Source organism: Corylus avellana, chromosome ca7 (genome assembly GCF_901000735.1).
Source record: "Corylus avellana chromosome ca7, CavTom2PMs-1.0".
NCBI classification, from domain to species: Eukaryota; Viridiplantae; Streptophyta; class Magnoliopsida; order Fagales; family Betulaceae; genus Corylus; species Corylus avellana.
Window position 1 is genome coordinate 20,405,826 of NC_081547.1, and position 23,529 is coordinate 20,429,354.

At 37.1% G+C, this 23,529-nt stretch overlaps 2 protein-coding genes across 4 annotated transcripts; both read left to right on the forward strand.

Moving 5' to 3' along the window:
* The first annotated feature begins 318 nt into the window (after positions 1 to 318).
* On the forward strand, positions 319 to 13,498 carry LOC132187477 ((6-4)DNA photolyase). Of its 3 annotated transcripts, none has more exons than XM_059601794.1 (14): positions 341 to 705; positions 779 to 850; positions 934 to 1,014; positions 1,147 to 1,326; positions 1,399 to 1,470; positions 2,821 to 2,907; positions 3,060 to 3,158; positions 3,241 to 3,324; positions 9,236 to 9,344; positions 9,490 to 9,561; positions 9,663 to 9,757; positions 10,063 to 10,150; positions 10,240 to 10,335; positions 13,107 to 13,498. In XM_059601794.1, the coding sequence occupies exons 1-14, from the start codon at positions 403 to 405 to the stop codon at positions 13,286 to 13,288; spliced, it is 1,620 nt and encodes a 539-aa protein (XP_059457777.1). In that variant the 5' UTR covers positions 341 to 402; the 3' UTR covers positions 13,289 to 13,498. The 3 variants fall into 3 exon arrangements, with proteins under 3 accessions (XP_059457780.1, XP_059457777.1, XP_059457779.1); XM_059601796.1 differs by having other exon boundaries at positions 350 to 705; positions 9,253 to 9,339; positions 9,644 to 9,757; XM_059601797.1 differs by lacking the exons at positions 10,063 to 10,150; positions 10,240 to 10,335; positions 13,107 to 13,498 and adding an exon at positions 9,933 to 10,056 and having other exon boundaries at positions 319 to 705.
* A 2,071-nt stretch (positions 13,499 to 15,569) lies between these two features.
* LOC132188791 (cytochrome c oxidase subunit 5b-1, mitochondrial) lies at positions 15,570 to 21,719 on the forward strand. Its single transcript, XM_059603327.1, has 6 exons — positions 15,570 to 15,872; positions 15,977 to 16,062; positions 16,256 to 16,306; positions 20,503 to 20,569; positions 20,696 to 20,775; positions 21,349 to 21,719. The coding sequence occupies exons 1-6, from the start codon at positions 15,734 to 15,736 to the stop codon at positions 21,409 to 21,411; spliced, it is 486 nt and encodes a 161-aa protein (XP_059459310.1). The 5' UTR covers positions 15,570 to 15,733; the 3' UTR covers positions 21,412 to 21,719.
* Positions 21,720 to 23,529: the final 1,810 nt, after the last annotated feature.

Genomic DNA, 23,529 nt, shown 5'->3' on the forward strand with positions numbered 1-23,529 from the left:
TTATTTTAGAAAAAGTAACATTTAACTCTTCCGTTAGAATATTCTTATCGGTGCTCCAAGTTTCCAACAAATTAAAAGACCAATTGTTTCTCATTTAAATGGCCTTCGGGCCACACAAAACAAGCCAACGTCTCCGACTTTTAAACTCACTACGTGGCGCCTTATACACCACCGGTCCCACCTTCTCCCTTCCTACCCAGCTCTATCATACGCGTTCGCGGACAGCGCACATTAGCACCCCTTCCCCTACTTTAATCCCACCTGTCTACCGTCCTTATCCAACCCCCTTGGCGCATGTTAGCTATTGCCCCTCCATTTCCCCCTCACCATTTAAAAGGCGCCAAACCGCTCAAACTCACTCGAGCTCTCTCTCTCTCTCCATCTCAGGGTCCAAACCCGTCAATGGCGTCCGGGTCGGGCTCGCTCATGTGGTTCCGGAAGGGTCTGAGGATCCACGACAATCCGGCGCTCGAGGACGCCGCCAAGGGCACCAGATTTCTCTACCCCGTGTTCGTGATAGATCCGCACTACATGGAACCCGATCCGAACTCATTCTCTCCCGGGTCGCCTCGGGCGGGCCTGAACCGGATCCGGTTCCTGCTCGAGAGCCTTGTTGATCTCGACTTGAGCCTCAAGAAGCTGGGCTCCAGGTTGTTGGTGCTCAAGGGCGAGCCCAGCGAGGTTCTGATCCGTTGCTTGAAGGAGGTATCCTTCTCTCTCTCTCTCTTCTCAATACCTGGTTATGAATAGTCACTGAAATTGCCTAACATTTTTGCAGTGGGATGTCACGAAGCTTTGCTTTGAATATGACACAGAGCCATACTATCAAGCTTTAGATGTTAAAGTGAAGGTAAGCATTCTTATTTACAAGTCAATTTGGTGAGATTTTTGGTGCGAGTCTCCATCAGACATTTCATGTGTTTGTTCTGGCAGACCTATGCATCTAATGCTGGAATTGAGGTTTTCTCTCCTGTGAGTCATACGCTCTTCAATCCCGCTGATATTATACACAAGGTAAGTTGAAGCTCTTCAATCCCTTCCCTTTTGTTTGTATTTGCTCAGAAAAAAAAAGTTGAAGCTTTGGAATTGAATTTTATTTGCATTGCATTACCCGCTGCTGAATCCGATGACTAATGTGTGGAAAAGAATGGGGGAAGGCCACCTTTGACCTATCAGTCATTTGTGAGGCTTGCTGGGCAACCGTCGTGGGCGTCGTCCCCACTTTCGATTACAGTTTCTTCACTTCCGCATGTTGGGGATGTTGGAAGTTGTGAGATCTCGGAGGTTCCAACAATCGAAGAACTTGGCTATGGAGAGAGTCCACAGGTTTGGAGCAAATAGCATGCTTTGATACATAGCCTTTTTCTAGAATACTTTGTGAGAAAATGCTTTATGCAGGATGGCTTTTCTCCTTTCAGAGGTGGTGAATCAGAAGCCTTGAAGAGGTTGAGAAAATCCATTGCTGACAAGGTGTGGTGTATCACTTATGGTGAATTTTGGCTTAAGAAAACAAATCCCGCTTTCCTTCTGAGTATTTATTTTTAAATATTTGTTGAGATGATAGAAACTTATATTTGGCCGAGGTTGAGCGGGGTTGTACGCTTGATGCCCTAGGTCAATCAGGTTTGTACGCTTGATAGCCCTAGGTCAAGCGGGGTTGTACACTTGATACTCTAGGTCGTCAAGTGGGCTTGTACGCCCAACATGCCTAGGTCGAATGGGGATTATATGTACGGCACTAGTCCTAAGATAAGGACGGGTTTGGTTAAAGTAATTATTGGATATAGTTTTCAGTTATATGTGTATATAGTTTAGGATTTGGGTAAAGACTGATTATTTTGAGACACAAACCAAACTTTTGTGGAGTTTTGATTAGGTTTGGGCTTAGTTGGCTGTGGCGCCCTTTGGTTATGTACAAAGTTTGAATATGTTAATGAACAGTGTAATGTAGTAGTGGTTTGTATATGTTTAACCGATAATGTGTATAAGTTGTGAATGGATGTAGTTATGATTCAGTTAGTGCTCTGGAATTATTTTTACAGTTTTTAGTTCAGTTAAGTTAAAAAAGAAGAAGTATACAATATTTTCCTCAGTGTTGTTATGAGGAATAGTAGTAATGCCATTTGGATAATGTAAAATAAAGCTTTTATCTAGGCGGAGTTACAGTATCAGCCATGATGAAATTTTCACTGAAATAATATATCTTGTACCTCATACAATTAACTGATGAAAGTACAATTTGTGATATCTGAACCATATCCCCTTGGCCGAACCATTTACCTCAGTTGACATTATTGTCCTATCAGATCCTTTATTGCCTTTGGAGTTCAAATTAGTGTTATTGTGCTAATTATTTCATGAACTTCAGTTCTCCAATTAAGAACCTCAATTTGAATTTTGGCTTACTTCTTGGCAATTTTAACTTTTGGTTTTTTAGGTGGTAATTTAATTTTGTCTGAATTGGTAGTTCATCTGGCTGAAGGTAGCATGGAGTTTGTGTATGAGCAACAAGCTTTTTACTCAGTTTGTGTGGATCCACTGGATGTGTTTTGCTCTTTTAATTAAGTTCTTATGCCTACCCAAAAGAAAATAAAATTTTGCTGTGTTACATAGTTTTGGTTAGTTATATACTCCCTCTGATGACTGGATTAAGTAAATCTGTTCTGTTGCTATTAAGGATGTGCAAAGTCCCATTTGGCTTTTCAATATAGTTGACCTAGTTCATGTCAGAATTATTAATCTCAAACATTTGTTCCTCTTTTTTTACCGAGTAGCATGTCTTTGTGGCATTCGTCACTCTTTCTTTCAATTGTGTTGTAGGTGTGGGTGGCAACCTTTGAGAAGCCTAAGGGTAATCCGTCTGCATTTCTAAAGCCAGCAACAACTGTTCTATCACCTTACTTAAAAGTGAGTTATGAACAGGAAGAGCTATACTGTTTACCATTTTCTATTATTGCTGGTTGAATTTAATTTGCAAACCTTGAGGAATTTTAGAGAAACTTACTATTGAACCTTTGGTTTGTTCTATATTTTCATTCCATTTTTAATCTTCTTGGCAGTTTGGATGTCTCTCTTGCAGGTACTTCTACCAATGCCTTCAAGATGTTTATAGAAATGTCAAAAGGCATACATCACCTCCAGTTTCTCTTGTTGGACAGGTCATTCTACATCTAGCAGTTATGGTTTTTGGTATTCCTAATCTAGATTCAGCAAACTGAAATTTACTCTTGACCTTTGTAGTTGTTATGGCGAGATTTTTTCTACACTGTGGCTTTAGGCACTCCTAATTTTGATCAGATGAGGGGTAACAGAATATGCAAGCAGGTAACTATCAACAATGGGTTGTTATAAGAGTGCTTCAGACATGTTGTTCAATCTCTTTCAACTTCCATTTTCCTTTGTAGATTATCTTAATCATTTGTTTTTTTGGAAATTGTTTTAGGTATTTCACTGTATTTGGTGCAACTGAAAAATGTTAGTTAAAAAAAGAGTTTCTCATAATTAATGGAAAATCATAACCAAAGAGGCGGTAAATAGATGAAGTTTTGTTGATGCTAAGTCATTTACCGGACCTAGATTGTGCCCTCTCCCAACCTCTCTCCTCCTCCAACTCTTCTACTCTTCTACACCACAACCACTACCACCTCCATTGTGACGTCTCACATCACCTGGGTATGGAGATGAGGATGTGCTTAAATGTATATTACACCCTTAATGACAACAACGTGTTTTAAAGCCGTGATGATTATGATCACATCAGAACTCAGCAGTTAAGCGTGCTTTTGCTGGAATAGTACTAGGATGGGTGACCTCCTGGAAAATCTGGTTCGAGGGAGCCAAAAGCGGACAATATTATGTGTCATTGAGGTGGGGTGTTACAAATTGGTATCAAAGCATTATCCAGCCTGAGATGGTGGGAGTATGCACAAGCCTATGAGGGTCGTTATTGGACATACGTTGTGATGCCAAAAGTGGGCTATATTATAATGGTGTCTGTTAAGACACAATAAAATGTATAAGGGCCAAAAGTTAAGGGCCGAGAATGAAGAAATTCCCTGAGGATTGCCCACGGTGGCACTGGTGCCCAAGAAGAGTGCTTGTGGCGTCTCACGTCGCCTGGGTATGGAACATGTTATGGTATTTATTCTATGAACAGATTGAATTTAAAAATTATATAGTAACTTGGGTAAGTTATGGTTCAAGTATGATTTACTTTTAATTTGGGTCGCTCAATTTGAAGATAGGTGATAATTTATGGGCTTTAATTTCGAGGACGAAATTCCTTTAAGGAGGGAAGATTGTAGCGTACCAGGTTTTTAAAGTCTTATTTCAGAGATATTTATTTGATGATATATTATTCATATTAGGTAATGACATTTATTTTGAGGTGGAGATATTTATTGATGATATTAGTTAATAATATTTATTCTTGAGGAATTTATTAGATCTTATGAATATTATTGGAATGAATATTGATTTGAGGTTATTATATCATGATGTTGATTTTATATGAGAGATTATATCTTGATTATTTTATTGGGAGATTTAAGAGATATGATAATTGATGATTGATTGATATAATTTGGAGTATGATTGTAATAATTGGTAATTGATTTTATGAGTGAGGAATTTGTGAGATTCATATTATTAAGGGAAATTAGGTGAAAATAGTATTGGAGATTTTATTAGATTTGTTTTTAATGAATTGGAGTGAAACCTAACTTTCACGCATACTTTTCCCCAATTTTCTCACTTGCTCCCACTCTTTCTTTCTTATTCCTTTTTATTCTTCTTTTCTATTATTTTCTTTCTTTTCTCCCTTAGCCGACAGCACTGCCCCTTCCATTTTTCTTCTTTCTCTTTTAGTCCTTTTTCCTATTTAAATGCCTCACTTATATAGAAGAGAGGAGAGAAACCGAGAGTGAGATGGGAAAATTAAGACAGAGAGCTGAAGAGGAAGAAAGAGAGTTTAGGCGAGAGAGAGAGAGAGAAAGTCAGTGAAGGGATAGTTATGGGTAAGGACCAACTGCAGCAGAACAGGTTTCAAGTAATTACCTTTGATGGTCCATTCATGTAATCCACTGTAAGTATTCTTACTTACTGAGTATGATATTGATATCCAATAATACGGATTCTTGTGGTTTTATAACTTGTCTAGCATTTTGATATATATGATTAAACAATGATTTATATTGTCGGAAATCAATTGACTCACTACTTCACAGTTTTTGTAGTGCTTGCAGAAATGAAAAATCAAGGTAATTATGCAGTTGTGATTAGAGATTCATATTGAGATGTATAGAGATTCTAAGTTGGTCAAGTTTTGTCTAGAGTTTAGACTGTCGGATAGATTTGTATAAATGCCTTGTACGACATAGCTTTGGGTATTTTTGTATGTAGAAAAGTATTTTAACGGTAATGTTTTGTATTCATAATTACAGTTTTTCCGCTATATGAGATTTTTTCAACGTAAGATTTGAATTTATTTACAAGATAAAAAAAAGAGAAATATTGGGATGTTACAAATGGTATCAGAGCCAGGTTATTGTGACATCTCAGGCAATGCGGGACGTCACAATCACCCACTCTTAAGACCCAGCGTCCCTGCTGGTGACCCTCATGGGACTAGCCCATTCTTGGCGTTCGTCCCAGCGAGTGCCCGCTGGCGATCTTCATGGGCTTGTGCACGCTCCCCCCCATCTCAGGCTGGACAATGGCTCTGATACCATTTGTAACATCTCTACTTCAAGAAGTATGATATTGTCCGCTTTGGGCCAAGCCCGCACGGTTTTATTATTGGGTTTAGCGCCAAAATGCCTCATACCATTTAGAGAGAGTATATTCCATATAAACACATAATCTTTTCCATGCCCAGGCAATGTGGGGTGTTACATCCATCCCCCTCTTCCGCGTTGCCTCTACCACTGTCTCTGCTCCTATCCCTTAATGTTCTCACAACCTCTTCAACCACAATTACCATTGTCAGCCTATTTTTTTTGTGTGGTTTTGCTGTTTTATAGAGATTTTCAGTGTGATTAAACGCTAGAAAATTATTTTGAAGATATCAATCAAATAATACAAATATACATTTTCCCTGAGAATATTTTGATTCAAAACATATTTGTTAGGAAAATGTTTTATGTTTAAACAACTGAGCCTAATCCGCAATGGTGGACAAGCTATAATTGTAACTTAATGTAAATTTGTAATATATGCCTTCCTAATTTTTACATCAAAATAGATGGCTTTATACATGTAGAAAGGATCAAAATTGATTTTACTGACAGTTCTTATTTTTCTTCTTTCAATTGCATTGCTATACTACGAATGAAATTCTTTTCAAAATTGGAGTTTCACGTCGGCATATGCCTGAAAGTAACTTGGAATACAGGATAAACTATTGTCTATTTCTGGTATGTTTGCCAAGAATTTGGGTACATTCAGTAATATGGCTCCCTTATAAAAGCATCCATCCTTCTCATGTTTGGATTGAAAACATTACTTGTACAACTTTATATTTTTCTTCCTCTTATTCTTGTGAACCAGCTTCTATTGCATTACATTCTCCCATTGTTTTTGAGAAAGTTGCAAGTCTAAGTCAGCCAATTTCTTTCGGGCTTCAAAGAGAATTGTCAGTCAGATACGACAGATATATCATATATATTTAGTCATAATTAGTCTATCTAGTTATGGCATTTTTTGTATTATAGCTGTAGTATCTTGTAATTAATAGGTAGATTTTAGTTGCCTTATTTGTATTCTTAGATTGCTATAATCACTGGGATACAGCTTGGTAATTTGCTATGCAATTCCTATATAATATGAGGAACCCTCACATTGAGAGGTATTCAATACAATTGACATGGTATCAGAGTCAAAATGATCTAAATTAGGGTTGTGATTCAAGTTTTTTGAATTGGGTCGGGACTGAGCTATTGGTCTCTTTGGCTGTCGGTAACTTCAGGGGAAGTTGTCGATAATTCTGTTGTGGGTAGGGAATTTATTCTTACCGGAATTTATTCTTAGTGGCTGTCGGCAGACTCTGTGGAGGTTGTCGGTAGGTCTTGTGGCTGCTATTCCTTGCCAGAGCAGTTTTGTAGTGGCTGTCGGTGATTTCTGAAGGAGTTGGGGCTGTTGGCGTGGAGGCTTTGGGGCTGCCGGTGATTTCTGGAGGACTTGGGGCTGTCGGCATGGAGGCTTTGGGGCTGCTGGCGACTTCTGTAGGACTTGGGTTGCTGTTCGGCAATTTCTGGAGGACTTGGGTTGCTGTTTGGTGCGGTGAGAGGACTTGGGTTGCTGTTCGGCTATTTCTGGAGGAGTTGGGGCTGTTGGTGTGGAGGCTTTGGGGCTGCCGGTGATTTCTGTAGGACTTGGGTTGCTGGGTGGGTTGTTGATTGCTGATTGCTTTTTGACTTGCATGGACTTGGGCTTGCTGGGCGTGGGCTTGCGGATCAACAAGCTTGGTTACTGTTTGGTGGACTTGGGCTTGCTGTCCAACAGATCTGGTGGGCCTGTTACTTACTTATCAGATTTTATAATTTATAATTTTTGATTTCATCATGTCTTCTAGCGAGACTTTTGGGGTCCGTTTTACTGGAAAATATTATTTTGCTTGGGAATTCTAATTTCACTTGTTTGTTACGGGAAAAGAGTTGTGGGGCCATATTGACGGTAGTGATCCAGCTCCTATGGAGACTAAGGAGTTGGCTAAATGGAAGGTCAAGGATGCACGTGTGATGTCCTGGATCTTAGGGTCTGTTGATCCTCTTATTGTGCTCAATCTAAGGCCCTATAAGACTACGAAGACCATGTGGGAGTATTTGCTGAAGGTTTATCATTAGGACAATACCACACGCCGTTTTTAGTTGGAATATGAGATTGCTAGTTACACTTAAGGCAATCTCTCCATTACGGAGTATTTTTCTGGTTTTCAGAATTTGTGAAGAGAATTTTTTGATATGGTTTATCCGAAGTACCTGCTGCATCTCTCTTTGCTATTCAGGCTGTTCATGAGCAGAGCAAGAGAGATCAATTCCTCATGAAATTGCGCTCTGAATTTGAGGTTACTTGCTCAAATTTTATGAACTGGGATCCTTCTTCATCTTTGGATGTTTGTTTTGGAGAATTACTTCGCGAGGAGCAGCGTCTTCTCACACAGGCTACGTTCCAGCAAGATTCCAACCCAAATCCAGTAGCCTTTACAGCCTATGGAAAAAGGAAGGGTAAGGATATGCGCAAGGTCCAGTGCTTGAGCTGCAAGGAGTATGGATGGTCATATTGCCGCCAACTGTGCAAAGAAATCTTGCAACTACTATAAGAAACATGGCCACTTTATGAAGAATGTCCCATTCGGCCTCAGAATCGTCAAGCTACTACCTATCAGGCTGCAGTGAACACCTCTTTTGCTCCAGTGATGTCCTCAGCTTCTTCTTCTGCGGCTAGATGAGCTGTTCTTACTCCTGAAATGGTCCAGTAGATGATTATGTCAGCCTTTTCCGCCTTAGGGCTCTAAGGTAATAGTACTATTTCGTCTGAGTCTTGGCTTATTGATTATGCTGCATCCAATTATATGACCAGATCGTCTGATACTCTTTGCAAAGGAACAAAGAGGAGTCATATTGGCTTTGGACAAAGGAGAAGCGAAGCAAAGTATACTTGAATTTTTCAAACCATGCCTGGGGAGCCTGTTTTAAGCCATAGAGAGACCGCTTTAACTTACACACAGCGGCAGATGGAGAAGAAAACAAATCCGGAGGAGGAGTTGGTAGACGTCGAGTATACACAATTCCATGTTTGAATCGTTTAGGTAGAGGAGGCAGTTCATCAAAACAAGGTAGAGTACTAATCTTAGGCAATGACTTAACATGTGTAGAAAATAAACATTGATTCCCAAAAGCTAATATAGTGGATGAGTAGCATAAGGGGCTGTATTAGCTCAAGCTTTTCTTCAGTTTACACCAAACTTTATGTGCGCACGCGCTCACACACATGTGCGGGCATAGTCCATACATGTCCAAACATATACACATAAGTACAAAATACATATGTAAAATCTAATTGGAAAAGTACTACCTAGTATATCCATCTTTCAATTTGTTGCCTTGTTAATTCCACATTAAAGTATCGTGTGTAATTTTTTTTTTTTTTTTAGTCTTTCATTCCGCTGGAGCTCTGGTCCTCAAGCCAGGGTTTTTTTGAAAAACAAAAGAATTGATGTTTCCTAAGATTTATGTAGATGACGTATTGGTGCAGATACCTTGGAATGACAATGATGAACTGCTGGCGGCTTGGAGGGATGCTAGGACAGGATACCCTTGGATTGATGCTATCATGGTTCAGGTCAGGTCTGTGGTATCCTTCTTTGGGATACAGATATTGATACCAATCTAAGTGCTGCTTTGCTGCTCCAACCCAAGCATATTCTTTCTTTACACTTCATCTTCATATTTTGGCAGTGTGTTTGAAATCCATACATGTTTACTATTGTAGCTCTGCAAGTGGGGTTGGATGCATCATCTAGCACGCCACTCTGTTGCATGTTTTTTAACTCGTGGCGATCTGGTACATGACTTTGTTACTCTTAGAAAATCATTTTATCTGTATTATTTTTCTTTCCTTGACATTAATTATTTTTTTCTGATAGTTTGTTCATTGGGAAAAAGGGCGTGATGTTTTTGAAAGGCTTCTGATTGATTCGGATTGGGCAATCAACAATGGAAACTGGCTGTGGCTTTCATGTTCATCATTCTTTTACCAGGTATGAGGCTTTAGCAGGACCATCGTATCTGGGACTTTCCATGACTTCATGTGAATGTTTTCATGTGATTTATATTATGTGCTATAATCAGATGGTTCAAAATTATGTGATTCCCTTTAAGGCCAGTGTAGTACATGGCTTAGTTTTTTATTTCATTGCTAATTTGCACAAGTAGGTTACTGCAAGATATCTGAGTGCTCAAATTTTGGAATTACCATTTTGAACTTATTGCTTCATAAGGCAATTGAATTGACTAGCACCTAGCTGAAGGCTTTTTCACATATGATAATTTCAATGCTGACCAGTATAACCGTATCTACTCACCAATCTCATTTGGAAAGAAGTATGACCCAAATGGTGATTATATCAGGCATTTTCTTCCCGTATTGAAAGGTATGTTCAGGTTCCTCTCACTTTCGTTATGGTCTTTTGGCAGGCTATATTCTCTTATTTAACCTTTTCAATCAAATGTCAATGATCAGATATGCCAAAGGAGTACATTTATGAGCCGTGGACAGCTCCTCTAAGTGTTCAGACTAAAGCAAAGTGCATAATTGGAAGAGATTATCCAAAGCCGGGTCAGTTTTGTCACTTAAGTTGTTTACACTACGTTTCGATCAGTTCTCAAAAGTAGGTCAAATCTTCTTCTGTGATGAATAATTGCTGATGGGATGACAAATACATAGTTATTTGCTTTAGGAACCTGCATATGAAATCAAGGCCCGTTTGTTTTGGCGTAAACTATTTTCTGCTGAAAATTGTTTTACGCTAAAACCATTTTCCCAAACAAGTGGTTATTTTCTGATGTTTGTTTACAACCTTGATACAGAAAACTACAAAATATTTCTTGTACTTCCATACAATCATTTTAACCTATAAGTAACAATTTTCATTCACAATATAAAATAAATAAAAAGTCAACCTAAAAATCATCTTTAATTTTAAAAAATACATATATTAACTAATGATGACTAATAATTAAAAAAAAAAAAAAAAAAATCATAAATGCATAAACCTATAAATCATATACTTTCAAGTTGGGAGAGTAATAAATAACATCCAACACATTTAAAATACCATAAAAAAAATTTATGTTCAACTTTAACCATAAATATTACAATCAAGTTTTGCCAAAATAACAATCCATTCTACTGTGTATATTACAATCCAAATTCCACCAAAATACTACCATCCAAGTTCAACCATAAATGTTACAATCTAACAAGTTCAACCAAAATACTACCATACAGGGAGCAATCTCCACCATATTTCAAAAGCAATAGCATACATTAGTTTGTGTTCTACTACGTATTTGTAATACCCAAATTCTAATCTCCATAGTTGTTGAAAGTCATCCAACCAAATCTTTTGAAGTTCATGCCTGTTGCAATTACACATTTGCTTCAATCCTTCCAGCTTTGTTTTATTTGACTTCTTCTCACTACAGTTGTTGCCAATTTCTAAGAATTCGAGTCAGCATCAGTCTTTCTATCAAAAGAATTTCCCCTCCCCATTTTCCTTGGTGAAACCACTTCAGTTCCCTGTGAAGCAACAGAAATCCCATCAGTCAAACACATCAAAAACTGAAATGTTGTTGCATGGTACTAAGAAAACACTATCAATCAAACCTTGTTTGAACATAACCTTCCATTCTACCATACATATTACAATCCAAGTTCTGGTAAAATACTACTATCCAAGTTCAACCAAAATACTACCATGCTTAGAGCAATCTCTACCATAGTTCCAAAGTAATAGCATACAGTAGTTAGTGTGTCCTCTTATGGGGAATTTGGTCTTTTTTGTTGTGGCTGGTTTTCTGTGGAATAAAATAACTTATATTAAGACTTTGTCAATCATTGTCTTCCTTGTTGCAATGCTTGATTTTAGTCATTCCAAAAGAAATGAAGAAAAGAATAATGAGCAGGGGAGCTCTGTGGTTTATATGGTAGTTCATAGCTCTATTTTCACTTTCTTCCACAAGGACAATGATCAGCAGTCATACGAAGTGAACACCCCCGCCCCCTCCTCCCATTGCCCCCATGCTATTTACTATTTATTGAGAGAGAAACTTTTAATTTCTTATAAATCCTACTGTCAAAAGAATTTCTATATCATTATGATTGGTTCATTCATTCATTTTTTTTGCCTTTTCAAGTCACCAACTGGTTGCATCCAGGACCTAGTTAGTACTTGCCGGAAAGAGAAAGATCTATTCTCGTATGTATCTAGGGGTGAAAAGGCGGTTGTGGTTAGCGATTAGTGGCTAAAACTCTAACCGCAACCGCCTTGGCGGTTAACCGTATCCGACTAACCACTTTTTTTGGGCCAGTTTTGAAAACTAAAATTTTTCATTTTTGCTTGCCCCAGCTACTAGCTTGTGCATGCTCAAACTCGGAAAATTTTTTAATTCTTGGCTTGCAAGTTGCCCCAGCTAGCCTACTATTACGCCTCAATCAATACAACAAGAGCGCCTGGTTTCAAACAGGAAGGGTATGCTTCCTTTTATAGAGGAGCAAAAGGAAGGCTTTTGGTATTCTAAGTGATGTGGGACTTACTCCAAGGGCTTTTTGTTGTTTCATAGTGGAGGGCAATAAGGGCATAATTGGCCAAGGACCAGTGAATGGTGGAGCTAGAAATCACGTGGGGAGGGCTTTATGTATTCTAATCCTTTTATATAAAAGCAAGGCTGGGGGTTTTTTACAAGTCTCAACTTAGTGATAATCATTGTTCCAATTTAACAGTTATTACCTTCAAAAAATGTAGATAAATATGGTAACTGCTAAGTGATAACCAGCAAAATTTCAAACTATTGAATTTCGAAACATGAAATGGGTTTAATTTTGTATATATATATATATTTAAAAAAGCGGTTAGCGGTTAGTGCGGTTAGCGGTTATAAAAGCGGTTCTAGATTTTCACCCCTAATAACTGAGCTTAAAGTTTTCACTTCTTTTCTCTAAGAAATACTCTTGTAAATTCTATGTGTAAACTAATACTTGAGGGTGGAAAATGAAGACTTCTGTGACGTCTCACATTACCTGGGTGTAGAAAAGATGATGTGTTTATATAGATTATGCTCTCTCTAAATGGTATGAGGTGGAGTGTTACAATCATGATCATCATGGTTTTAAAACGCGTTGTCATGAAAGGTGTAAATATACATATAAACATATACCCATCTCCATACCCAAGCAATATGGGATGTTACAACTTCTATCAATAAAGAATATGGAGAGGAGCTATAGAGATCATACCCGGCATCAGAAATTTTAATTTTCTTATTAAACTAAACTGATTTTGTGGATTAAGTACTTTCTTTGCTTACTTTCTCCTCATTCTGTTTTAGTGGTTCCTCATGATTCTGAGAGCAAAGAGTGCCGGAGGAAGATGGCTGAAGCATACACATTGAACCAAAAACTGAAAGGCGTGGTGAGTGAAGAAGACCTGAAAAACTTAAGGAGAAAATTGGAGGAACATCCAGAGCAGGAAGGTAAAAGTAAAAGGACAAGACAAAAGCCGGTTGGCTGAGTGCAAAATTGCGGCTATTTTAGCTGTTTGGGGCATAGTAAATCAAATGTGATTTTTTCTGGGGATAGTCTTTTTAAGCTTTTTCTTCTAACTTGCATTTATTTAGATGTTCTTCAGAACTGCTCTGTAAGTACGTAGTGACTGCCTCCCTTGACTGCTTCCAATTGTTACTTCCAGTCATCTATAAAATTTCTTGCTTTTGCAGCTTCACGCCTTGACCTATTCTTCTTGGATCGGGATCTATGTTAATTACTTATTTGAAATGGTAACAATTTGAGCAAATAATATAAGAGACCATTACTTATTAGAATTGTTAACAATTTGAACAAATAATATAAAAGACCACGAATGGAACCTCCTATGACAATTTCTTGTCCGAATTGGGCAGGTTATTGTGGTAAATTTTTATCACTTCTTGTTTGTTTCCATAAATTAATTCATCATGTTTAGTACACTTGCTTGCGGTACACCTGTACTGTTGTACGTAGATGTCATGATGTACTATCTCTTCCCCCTCTCCATTCTCTTGTACTCACATGTACTGCCCTTGCAACTGTCGGTTCACTATAAGATAAAAGAGTTTCTGACCATTGGAGGATCACCGCCTCCAATTCAATCATTCTATTTGGTCACAAGTGCTCAATCCTTTGCATTCTTCCTTCCCTTCCAAAGCCGTATAAAAATGTCTTATCATGTTTGTGGATTAAGACGTCTGCAATTCTTCAAATCTTGGCCGCCCATTTATAATGGAGGGCTAAAATTTGAACACGTCATCAATCATTGTGAAAATTTTACCACACCATCAATTCTTGTGAAAACCCTGGAACAACGTTTAAAAAAAACTCTTAATACCATTTGAGCCCATCATCAACCCCATGCTCACTGCTGTTCATCGTCGACCCTCTCCGCCGCATCTTTCTCTGTCACCGGCTACCATCAACCAATATACTTCACAAAAAACCCAAAAATCCTAATCTTTTTTGACCCACTAGCAGATCTCACGCCACGCCACGACACGACAAGTATGGTCCTCCCACAAGATCCACATTCCACTCGCTCCATCGGCTTTCCCAGCGAAAAACGCGTCGTCGACCGAGAAGCCGTACAAGTTTATGATCTACGGTCACACTCAATCCCTTAACCTAACTAACTAACGTGCTAGTTAAGAGATTAAGGTGAAAGGATTTGGTGTGGATCTGGGTTTTGTGTTAAGCATATGGGTTAGTGGTAGCCAGTGACGGAGAGATGCGGCAGAGAGGGGCGTCGACGAGCGATGGTGAGCATGGAGTTGATGATGGGCTCAAAGGGCTTTAAGGATTTTTTTCTTAAAATATTGTTTTAGGGTTTTTAAAAAGCATCGATGTTGTGGCAAAAAATTCATAATTGCTGATGACGTGTTAAATCTTCCATTATATTACAGGCGACTCTGGTCTCATATGTTTTTTTTTTCACATGTCCACATAAGAAAAAATGAAGGAAGAGTGATATTTGTTTCATCACGTGGTTCACAGTCGATTGAGCTACCATTTGAAAATCATTGTTTCTTCTTTTAGCAGTGCACAAAAGTACGATTTTAAATTAAATCATAAAAAATTAAATTGTTTGGAATTGTATTTTTAAAAAATTGAGATTTGAAAATTCTGTAAATCTAAGTCTTTTTTTAAAGCGCACAATTTTAAAGGCTAAACTACAATTTTAAAAGGCAAATTACAATTTCTAAACCTTTAATTGCATTTTTAAAATTCATGTTTTAAAATCGTAATTTTAAAATCGCACTTTTTAAAATCGTAATTCTAAACGGATTTTAAATGTTAGTCTTCTAATTTTTTATATGAAGTGGGAAGTTAAAATTAAATTAATGAATTATGATTTATTTACTTAATATATATATATATATATATATATAATCTTATATTTATATTTTAATTAAATCATAACCTAACAGTCAATATTATATAAGCGATGACAATTTTTAACTCAATTAGCAAACTTGATATAAGTTCAATATAAAATTAGCGAGTTAAAATTGATAAATAAACTATTTAATTCAATTAATCGAACTAAAATTAACCTATATAATTTTATTTTCCGGCTCAACTGCATTGGCATAACTTTAACCCATTGAGGATTAGAAAAGAAAAAAGACTTGTTGAACTTTAGCACCAAATGGGCTTCTCAATTCTTTTCGCCCAAGGCCCGACCATGAGACACTGCAAACGCTAATTGAAGATTCAAACGCCTCCCTCCCCCCCTGCACGTGACCCCACCCCCTCACGTGTCCACGTCCCCCCTTCCCCACCCCTTCGCCATTTCTCACTTCCAGAGAGAGAAACCAAAGCCTTCGCAGAAGAAAACACAAAAAGCTCTCTTTTTATCTCTCGGCTATTGACTCGGGGCGTGACCTGAGATCTCAAGCTCCAAACAGAGCCTAACTCTCTCACCAGCATGTGGCGGAGACTTATCTCTTCCCAGCTCAAAACCCTAGCCGCCGCCGCCCCAACCCGATCCACGTCGTTGCCCACCCGATCCCTCATTTCTCCACATGGCTCTCTCTCCAGCCTCCGCTTCTTCAGCGTCGACACCGGTACTCACCGAAACTGAATCTCCCCACCCCCTTCTCAGATCGATTTACATGTATGTGTATGTATAGGTGTGTGTGTGATGATGTGGGTTTGTTTGATTGTGTAGCGGAGGGTGCCGTAAAGAAGAGGGTTGAAGATGTAATGCCGATTGCGACCGGCCACGAGCGTGAGGAGCTTGAAGCTGAGCTTAAGGTGTTAATTTATTTTTATTTGGTTAATTGGAAAGAAATAAATGAAGATTTAGATATAGCTAAATGAAATACCTTGATGTTTTTGGATATAGTTTTTATTTAATTTTCTTTTGTCTTCGGTGACCGAATGATTGCTTTGTGGTTTCTTGTGGTTTTAGAGAGGATTCTGATTTTGGTTGGGTTGATTTTTGCAGGGAAAGCCAATTCTTGATATCGACTTTCCAGTTGGTCCCTTCGGCACAAAGGTCAGTGTCATTTCTTGCAATTTTGTGATTTTGATTACATAATGCATTGCTTAAGTTGGTTTAACAGTTGATTATAGAAGTTACTAAAATGTTTTAATCTAACATTTGGTCATCTTTGTGCCTTGAAGTGCTTGTACGATTCTTGTTGCGTTGATTTTTAATTGGTAAATCCACTCCCTAGTGTTTATATAAGCAATTCTATTGTGTTATCTCTTAACATAATCAGGATTTATGTAAAAATTACTATGTTACTATTTAGAAGCATCCTGTTATGTTTGTTCAATGATGCCCTCTTATTTGTTTTATTTTGTTTCATTGGAGCTAGAAGAATGCTATTCTTTTTTTTTTTTTTGCGAGAACATGTGGGCTGTCACAACAACATGTGGGCTGTCACAACTTCAAATCAATAAATCAATTAGTCAGAGCTTATGGGTTGGCGTTAGTGGTTTGAGGCATATAAAGGGTTTGGATTAGGAACATGCCGAGGTTCAATCATGCTCTTTTAGGTAAATGGCTTTGGTGCTATGGGCTTGAGAGAGAGACTTGGTGGAGGGTGGTGGTGGATTCTCAATATGGAAGTGCTTGAGGAGGGTAGTGTTTTAGAGAGCCCATCGGGGGCGCATGGGGTGGGTTTATGGAACAATATTAGGAGGGTTTAGGGGAAGTTTTGTTGTCATACTAGATTTGAGCTGGGATATAGATGCAAGGTTAGATTTTGATATGATCTTTTAGTGTGGGAATAAGACCCTTAAGGAAGCCTTTCCTGTTTTATTTTGTATTGCTCGTGTAAAGAATGCTTCTAGTGCTACTCTTGTGGAATTTTTGGGAGGTTCCATTTTGTGAAACATGAGCTTTACTAGAGCGGCTCATGATTGGGAGGTAAAAGCCTTTGCCTCGTTTTTCAGGGTCTTGCATTTAACAAGAGTGAGACGAGTAGGAGAGGAAAGGGGCCCGTCTAAAAAGGGTTTGTTTGGTGTTAAATCTTTCTACGGTGTCATGGGTGGTCGTGATTGTGTCCGTTTCCCATGGAAAAGTGTTTGGCAAACTAAGGTTCCGTTGAGAGTGGCCTTTTTTATTTGGTTGGCGGCTCTAGGAAAGATTTTTACTATGGGTGATTTCCGAAACAACATGTCATTGTGGTTGATTGGTGTTGCTTATGTACAAGGAATGGAGGGTCCGTGGACCATCTTTTGCTTCATTGTGTGGTTGCTTGCACCATTTGGAATGTTTTCTTTAGTTGATTTGAGTTGTCTTGGGTCATTCCTAGACGAGTTATCTATTTGTATGCTTGTTGGGGGGACGGATGGCAATACTCGGAGTGCTCCAGTGTTGAATATGGTGCATTTTGTGGTGTCTATAGAGGAAAATGAATGATAAGAGTTTTGAGGACTGGTAAAAGACTTCAAAGGAGATTAAGGTAGTGTTTGTTAAACAACACACCACCCCCACACACTATTCACTTCTTTTTTTTCAAAAAAATCAACATAAAAACATTCACACTTTTATATCACATCATTTACTTTTTACTACTATTCAAATAAAAAAATATATATACTACAAAACAAAATTTTCCCAATTTTCAATACCACTTTTTCACTTTTCTATAACAATCATTATTTTCTTTTTTAATTTTTTTTATTATGAACAGTGTCTTGAAAAAGCATTGTTGTTTAACAAACAAGGCCTAAGTCTCTATTTTTCAATACATTGTATCTTTGGACTGTTGCTTTTAGTTCTCCTTTAGTGAGTAGTTATCATGAATTTTTTGTTCTTTTTGCTCCTTCTAGTTAGGTGGTTTCTCTTGTACACTTCTTGTGTACTTGGGGTGCCATACGCTTTTAATGATATTTCAATTCCTTATAAAAAAAGAGGACGAATCACTGCTTAAATATGTTAAGTGTGTGGCATACTTTTTAGAATATTTCTTGTTGGCAAATTTTTGCCTCTTTGAAAACTTTTTAATTTTTAATTTTTATGTTAGATACATCAAAACATTGCATTTGTACTGATGTAAAATTCAATGTAGATTCCTTTTTTTATTAAGTAGATGGCTTTATTTGAAAAAAGAAATAGGTAGTTAAAACTCAATGTATGGAATATTGTATGAAACTTCTGCCTTATATGGCGAGTGTTAGATAAACGGCTGCCTGCTTCGTCATAAAGATGTCTAAGAATTGCAGGAAAAGAAGTGAAAAATTACATGACTCTTCAGTAGCATAGAAAGTTGCTTATTAGGAGTTATATTTTGAATCACATTGCACACTTAATCAGATTAATAGCCTGTTACTTGGAATACTTTGTTACTTCTGACAGCATTGATGAAATTCCTTTGTATCTTAAGAACAGGGCAAAATTTTGATTGAGAGCATTGGTGCTGTTATTTGTGGCTTTTATAGTTTATAACCTTGGTTGCTACCTGAGTAATTCTTAATAGTTAAAAATTAAAGAATCTAGCATGACTCAGATTTAATTTTTTGTCTAAGTTTCAGGTTATATTTTCTTATACCTGCCTCACTAATTTTCTGGTCTCCCTCATTTCCCCCCTGAAAAAATAAAATTATATAGATGACCTCTCAATACATTTGCTCGCATTTTATGTCTGTCCATACTATTCTTCAAAGCTTCTTTTTCTCTTCAGTAGTTTGTTTTCCCCCATTTTTTTCAGTTTTCTATCTTCGTACCCCCACTTTTCTCATTTTTGTTCTCCTTTTTTTATTTTTTCTCTGCAAGCAAAGAATGCAAAAACCTAAAACACATTACAAAGAACTAAAGCGGGAAGGATACTTGGTATTCGATAAATTCTCCTCCTCTTCTAGATTTAAACTTCTTCTTCTTCTTCTACTTCCTCTTCCTCGTCCTCCTCCTCTTCTTCTCCTCTTAGCTAATCTCATTGTATTGTGTTATTTTGGCCGGGTTATAAATAGACTTAATTACTTTAGTTGTTAACATGTGTTTGTTAGCCCCCACATAGGCCACACCCACATAGATGGACAATACAAAACTTGCTAAATTGTTATGCATTGTGATTAAGTGAAAGCAAATGCCATGTCTGTTCATGATTTTTTTTTTTCATGGGCAACATGATTTTCATGTTTTTTTTCCTAAGCACATGATGTTGATTGTTGATGCAATGGTTTTGTTCTTTTTCCTTTTCTTTTTATTTTTTCAGTTCAATTTTTTTTCCTGGAAAAACAAAACAGAAATTCAGTTACTTGTTCAATTGTTTGTCAACGAATAAATTTTGACATCTAAATCAGTTCATATTTTTTATTGCTTAACTTGTGCACAGATTTTTTTAAGTTTTATCAATTACATGAGATGAAACAATTTATTGAGAAAAACCCTGGCTCTGCCACTGGTCTAAGTTGAAGCCTTTGTTCTTGAGATAGCTTTATGAATGGATGGGGCTTCTGGCGGTTTCTCTTTCTTCATTATTGCATTGTATAGATTTGTGTATTCTTAGAGATTAAATTATAGGCACTTCTCGTGTATTATGCTGTTGTACTTGGGCCATTCCTAATTCTTTTCAATGATATGTAATAATAACTGTCCTTGGTCATATTAACAAAAATATAGAAGTTTAAGACTTCAATAAATATTGAAGTCAAATATTTTAATAGATATGGCTTTATCTATATTTGTTTCCTGGCGATCATTCTGACACATCTGACATGAATTTTCTATTATAAGAGAAGATAAAAAATGAAAAAAATTAAAATTTCTATTTGTTTCTCTCAACACAAAAAATGAGCACAAAATATAAGAAGACATTAACTACCTCATTTTCGTGTTAAGAAAAACCTCTTAAGTTACAACAATCATAAAAGGATATTATCCCTTACCAATACTAGGCGTAGGATCATATTTTTTCAATTTTATTTGGACCTTATGCCAGGTGGTTTGACATTTGAGAATTTCTATAGATCCTAAAGGTGCATTTGGTTTTTGCATAAGATTGAATTCCCTATTTCTTTTCATATATGATTTTATCTTAAATCCATTGTCTTGAATGTGGCCATTTATGAAATGGTACCATTCACGCGCTTCATAGAAGAGAGTTGAAATGATGCCATGTCATGAAATCAGAAAAATGGTTGATTTCTTCCTCTTTAATTTACTTTGGTTTTTGCCTAACGCTATAAGGATTTAAGGATTCCGTCTGATAAATAGTTTTCCTTTCTATCTTTTGCCTGTAGGAAACTCCTGCAGTTGTCAAGTCCTACTATGACAAGAGAATAGTTGGATGCCCTGGAGGTGAAGGTGGTAGGTGCCTCTTTATGTTTCTTTTATTCTCCTTTTCTTTTGTATACACAAATACTTCATCTCCCTTTTATCGAAGAATAAAAGTATTTCATTTATTAATGTACATCTCGTGTGATTTTCTTGCAGAGGATGAACATGATGTTGTCTGGTTCTGGCTGGAGAAAGGCAAGCCGCATGAATGCCCAGTGTGCTCACAGTATTTCGTGGTAAGTAGATTGTTGAATTTGGATGAACTGTTTATTGCTAGGACCTGATCTGGAGTAGACGGAAGTGATTCAGGATTTAGATATGGAGTTGTACTGTAAATGTGGATCCAGATGCAATAGATATAAATAGGCACACCAACTCTAATGCACACATCCTCCACCATTTTATATTTAAAGCAAGCTAGTGGAAACCCATACTAAGACTAAGTGCACAGAAAAACTTGTATATGGATTTCCGTCAAGGGTGAAAGCTTCTGGATTACTTGGTAATTGGTTTTGGCGGATGGGGTCAGTTACCCGTAGGAGTTTGATTAACGGTGAGGATTATTGTACAGTATGCATTTGCAATGTGCAATTAATCTGAGTAAAGTTCTCTTACGTTAAAAAACCTTGTATATGGATTTATACTTATAAGCTGTGACTTGGAAAAGCTCAAAAGAACTAAATGCACAGAAAAACTTGTATTGTGCGTCAGTAAACCGGTTTGCTTTCTTTATTACTTTGTACATAGAAAATACCCAGTTGGTTTCAGCATTGCAGAATATCTCTAATTACTTCATCTATTGTTCACAGTTGGAAGTTGTGGGACCTGGAGGACCTCCAGATGGACACGGCGATGATGATCATCATCACTAATTGCAGCCTGCAATTTTACTGCTCGAATAAAAATCGGGGGAGATGACAAAGACAATTTGCAGTACGCGTCGCTTTCAGAATTCAGAAGCTTTGAGTTTTGTTTGTTTTGGTTGGTCCTTAGCTCTTGTGGGTTTTGCTTTTGCAACGTTTTAGATGGAATGTTTACTGTGGTAATATAGACACAGTCTGGTCATCTGTTGGAACAACGGAACCTGTTAGGATTTCTGGTATGCATTAATTGCCAAATAATTGATGGCTACTGCTTGATTCTTTTCCTTGAAGTGGAATGGTACAACTTTTTGTTTTTCCTTCCTCTGGTCAACAACAGAAGACGCACATCATCCAATAAAAGAAAAATAAATAAATCTAGTGTAAGCCTGTTTTCACTCCAATTTTTCAGAGTAACTTTTTTTTTTTTTAATTTTAATTTTATTTTATGTAAACATGCTCTTAGACTCATTTGATGTAATAAAGTATTACTGTTGTACTTGCATTTGATGAAAGTCCAAGTCTTCTTATAAGGTAACAGTTTGAGCTGTAAATAGAGTCTGAATTGTGTTATTGCTTTTGCTGATTATGCTAGCAAACGTGTTTAAAGCATAATCATTATTAACGGTGTGGAAAGTGGAATCTCAGATTTTTAACATCTAGATAAGAAAAGCTTGGTATGGATGTTATATATGAGTCGAAATTTATTTCATTTTTTTAAATTTCGTTGCCAAACGATTTCTATGGGAATAAAATTACGCGGAAAATGAAACCATATTTTAGGACCAAGGTCTCAAAAAGAAAGAAACCGTAGGGTTAAGGCTTAGGCTTGAACCTATTTTATGAAGAAATTTCTCCAAGAAAGGTTGGGAAATGTCGTAAATGTTTAAGTTAGGATCAACTTCTAATTAAGGGTTATGCACTTAACATAGTGCTGAAGTAGTTGATCCCTATTGTTTAGTTTTTAACAATTCCTGCCTGCTTTAAATAGTGATTCTTACCCCCCTTTAAATGAATTAGGATCTTCTCCTGTTTAAGGATTTGTTTGAGTGTGGGTTTGATAGGTCTAAAAGTGCGTTTAATACTTAAAAAGTCCGTTAAAAAAAAAAAAAAAAAATTGAAAGCCCTTTTAAGAGTCCAAAAAACTTAAAAATGGCCAAAACGTACTTTTGACAAAATCTTAAAAATAAAGCTTTTGTCAAAAAGTATTTTTTGACTTAAAAACTGTATTTCTCAAACGCAATTCAAACATGCTTTAAATGAACTCAAAAATATTAATTTAGTTATATTTGAGGGGTATTTTTGTCCCCTCAAAAAGTAAAAAGATCAAAATATCCCTAACATATAACAAAGTGGATATTTTCTCGTTCAAATGATCTGGAGAGGGTCTTGTTCTCTTTTAAGATGTGTTTTAATTCTATGACTACTGCTTTCTGATTATGCAATTATGAATAAATACTTTAAATGTTTAACCATGAACAATCCCTACCTCTTTGAAGTGCTTTTTATTCTAAATATTTATATTGACATGCTTTTCTAAATTGTTGTAAATATCAAAATGTTTTACAAATAAGCACAACGAGAGCTGTAATTGCAGCAAGAAGCACAAAGAGACTGGGTCATCTAGACTCTACATCCGCAGAAGCCGTGGGAGCGTTCTTTGCTGCAAGTTTTTCTCAAGAAGTAGGAATTCAGCTCCTAATATTGGAGGGGATGCTTTAATAGTAGTGAAGGCCGTGTCAGATGGAAAGGGATCCTCTCTATTTCACATTTAGTCAAAAATGTTGTACATAGTTGTCATTCTTTTAAATGATGAGAATAATATTGTCTCATATTTTAACACTTTTTTGCCTAAATGACTCATCTCTATTTCAAATGAAATGGAGAGGATTCCTTTCCGTAGGGCTATACACGAGTCGAGCTCGGGCGAGCTAGGATTGTTTAAGCTTGGCTCATTTAAAAATTTTACGAGCTCGATTTCGAGCCGAGCTTCAAAATTTAAGCTTGGCTCAGCTCCTAAGGAAAATTCCTTGTGTGAGCCGAGCTCGAGCTCGCCTAGTAGGCAAGCCGAGCCAGTCGAGTCGAGTCGGGCCCGCTCAGCTAATTCAAACTTAAAAAAAAAAAAAAAAA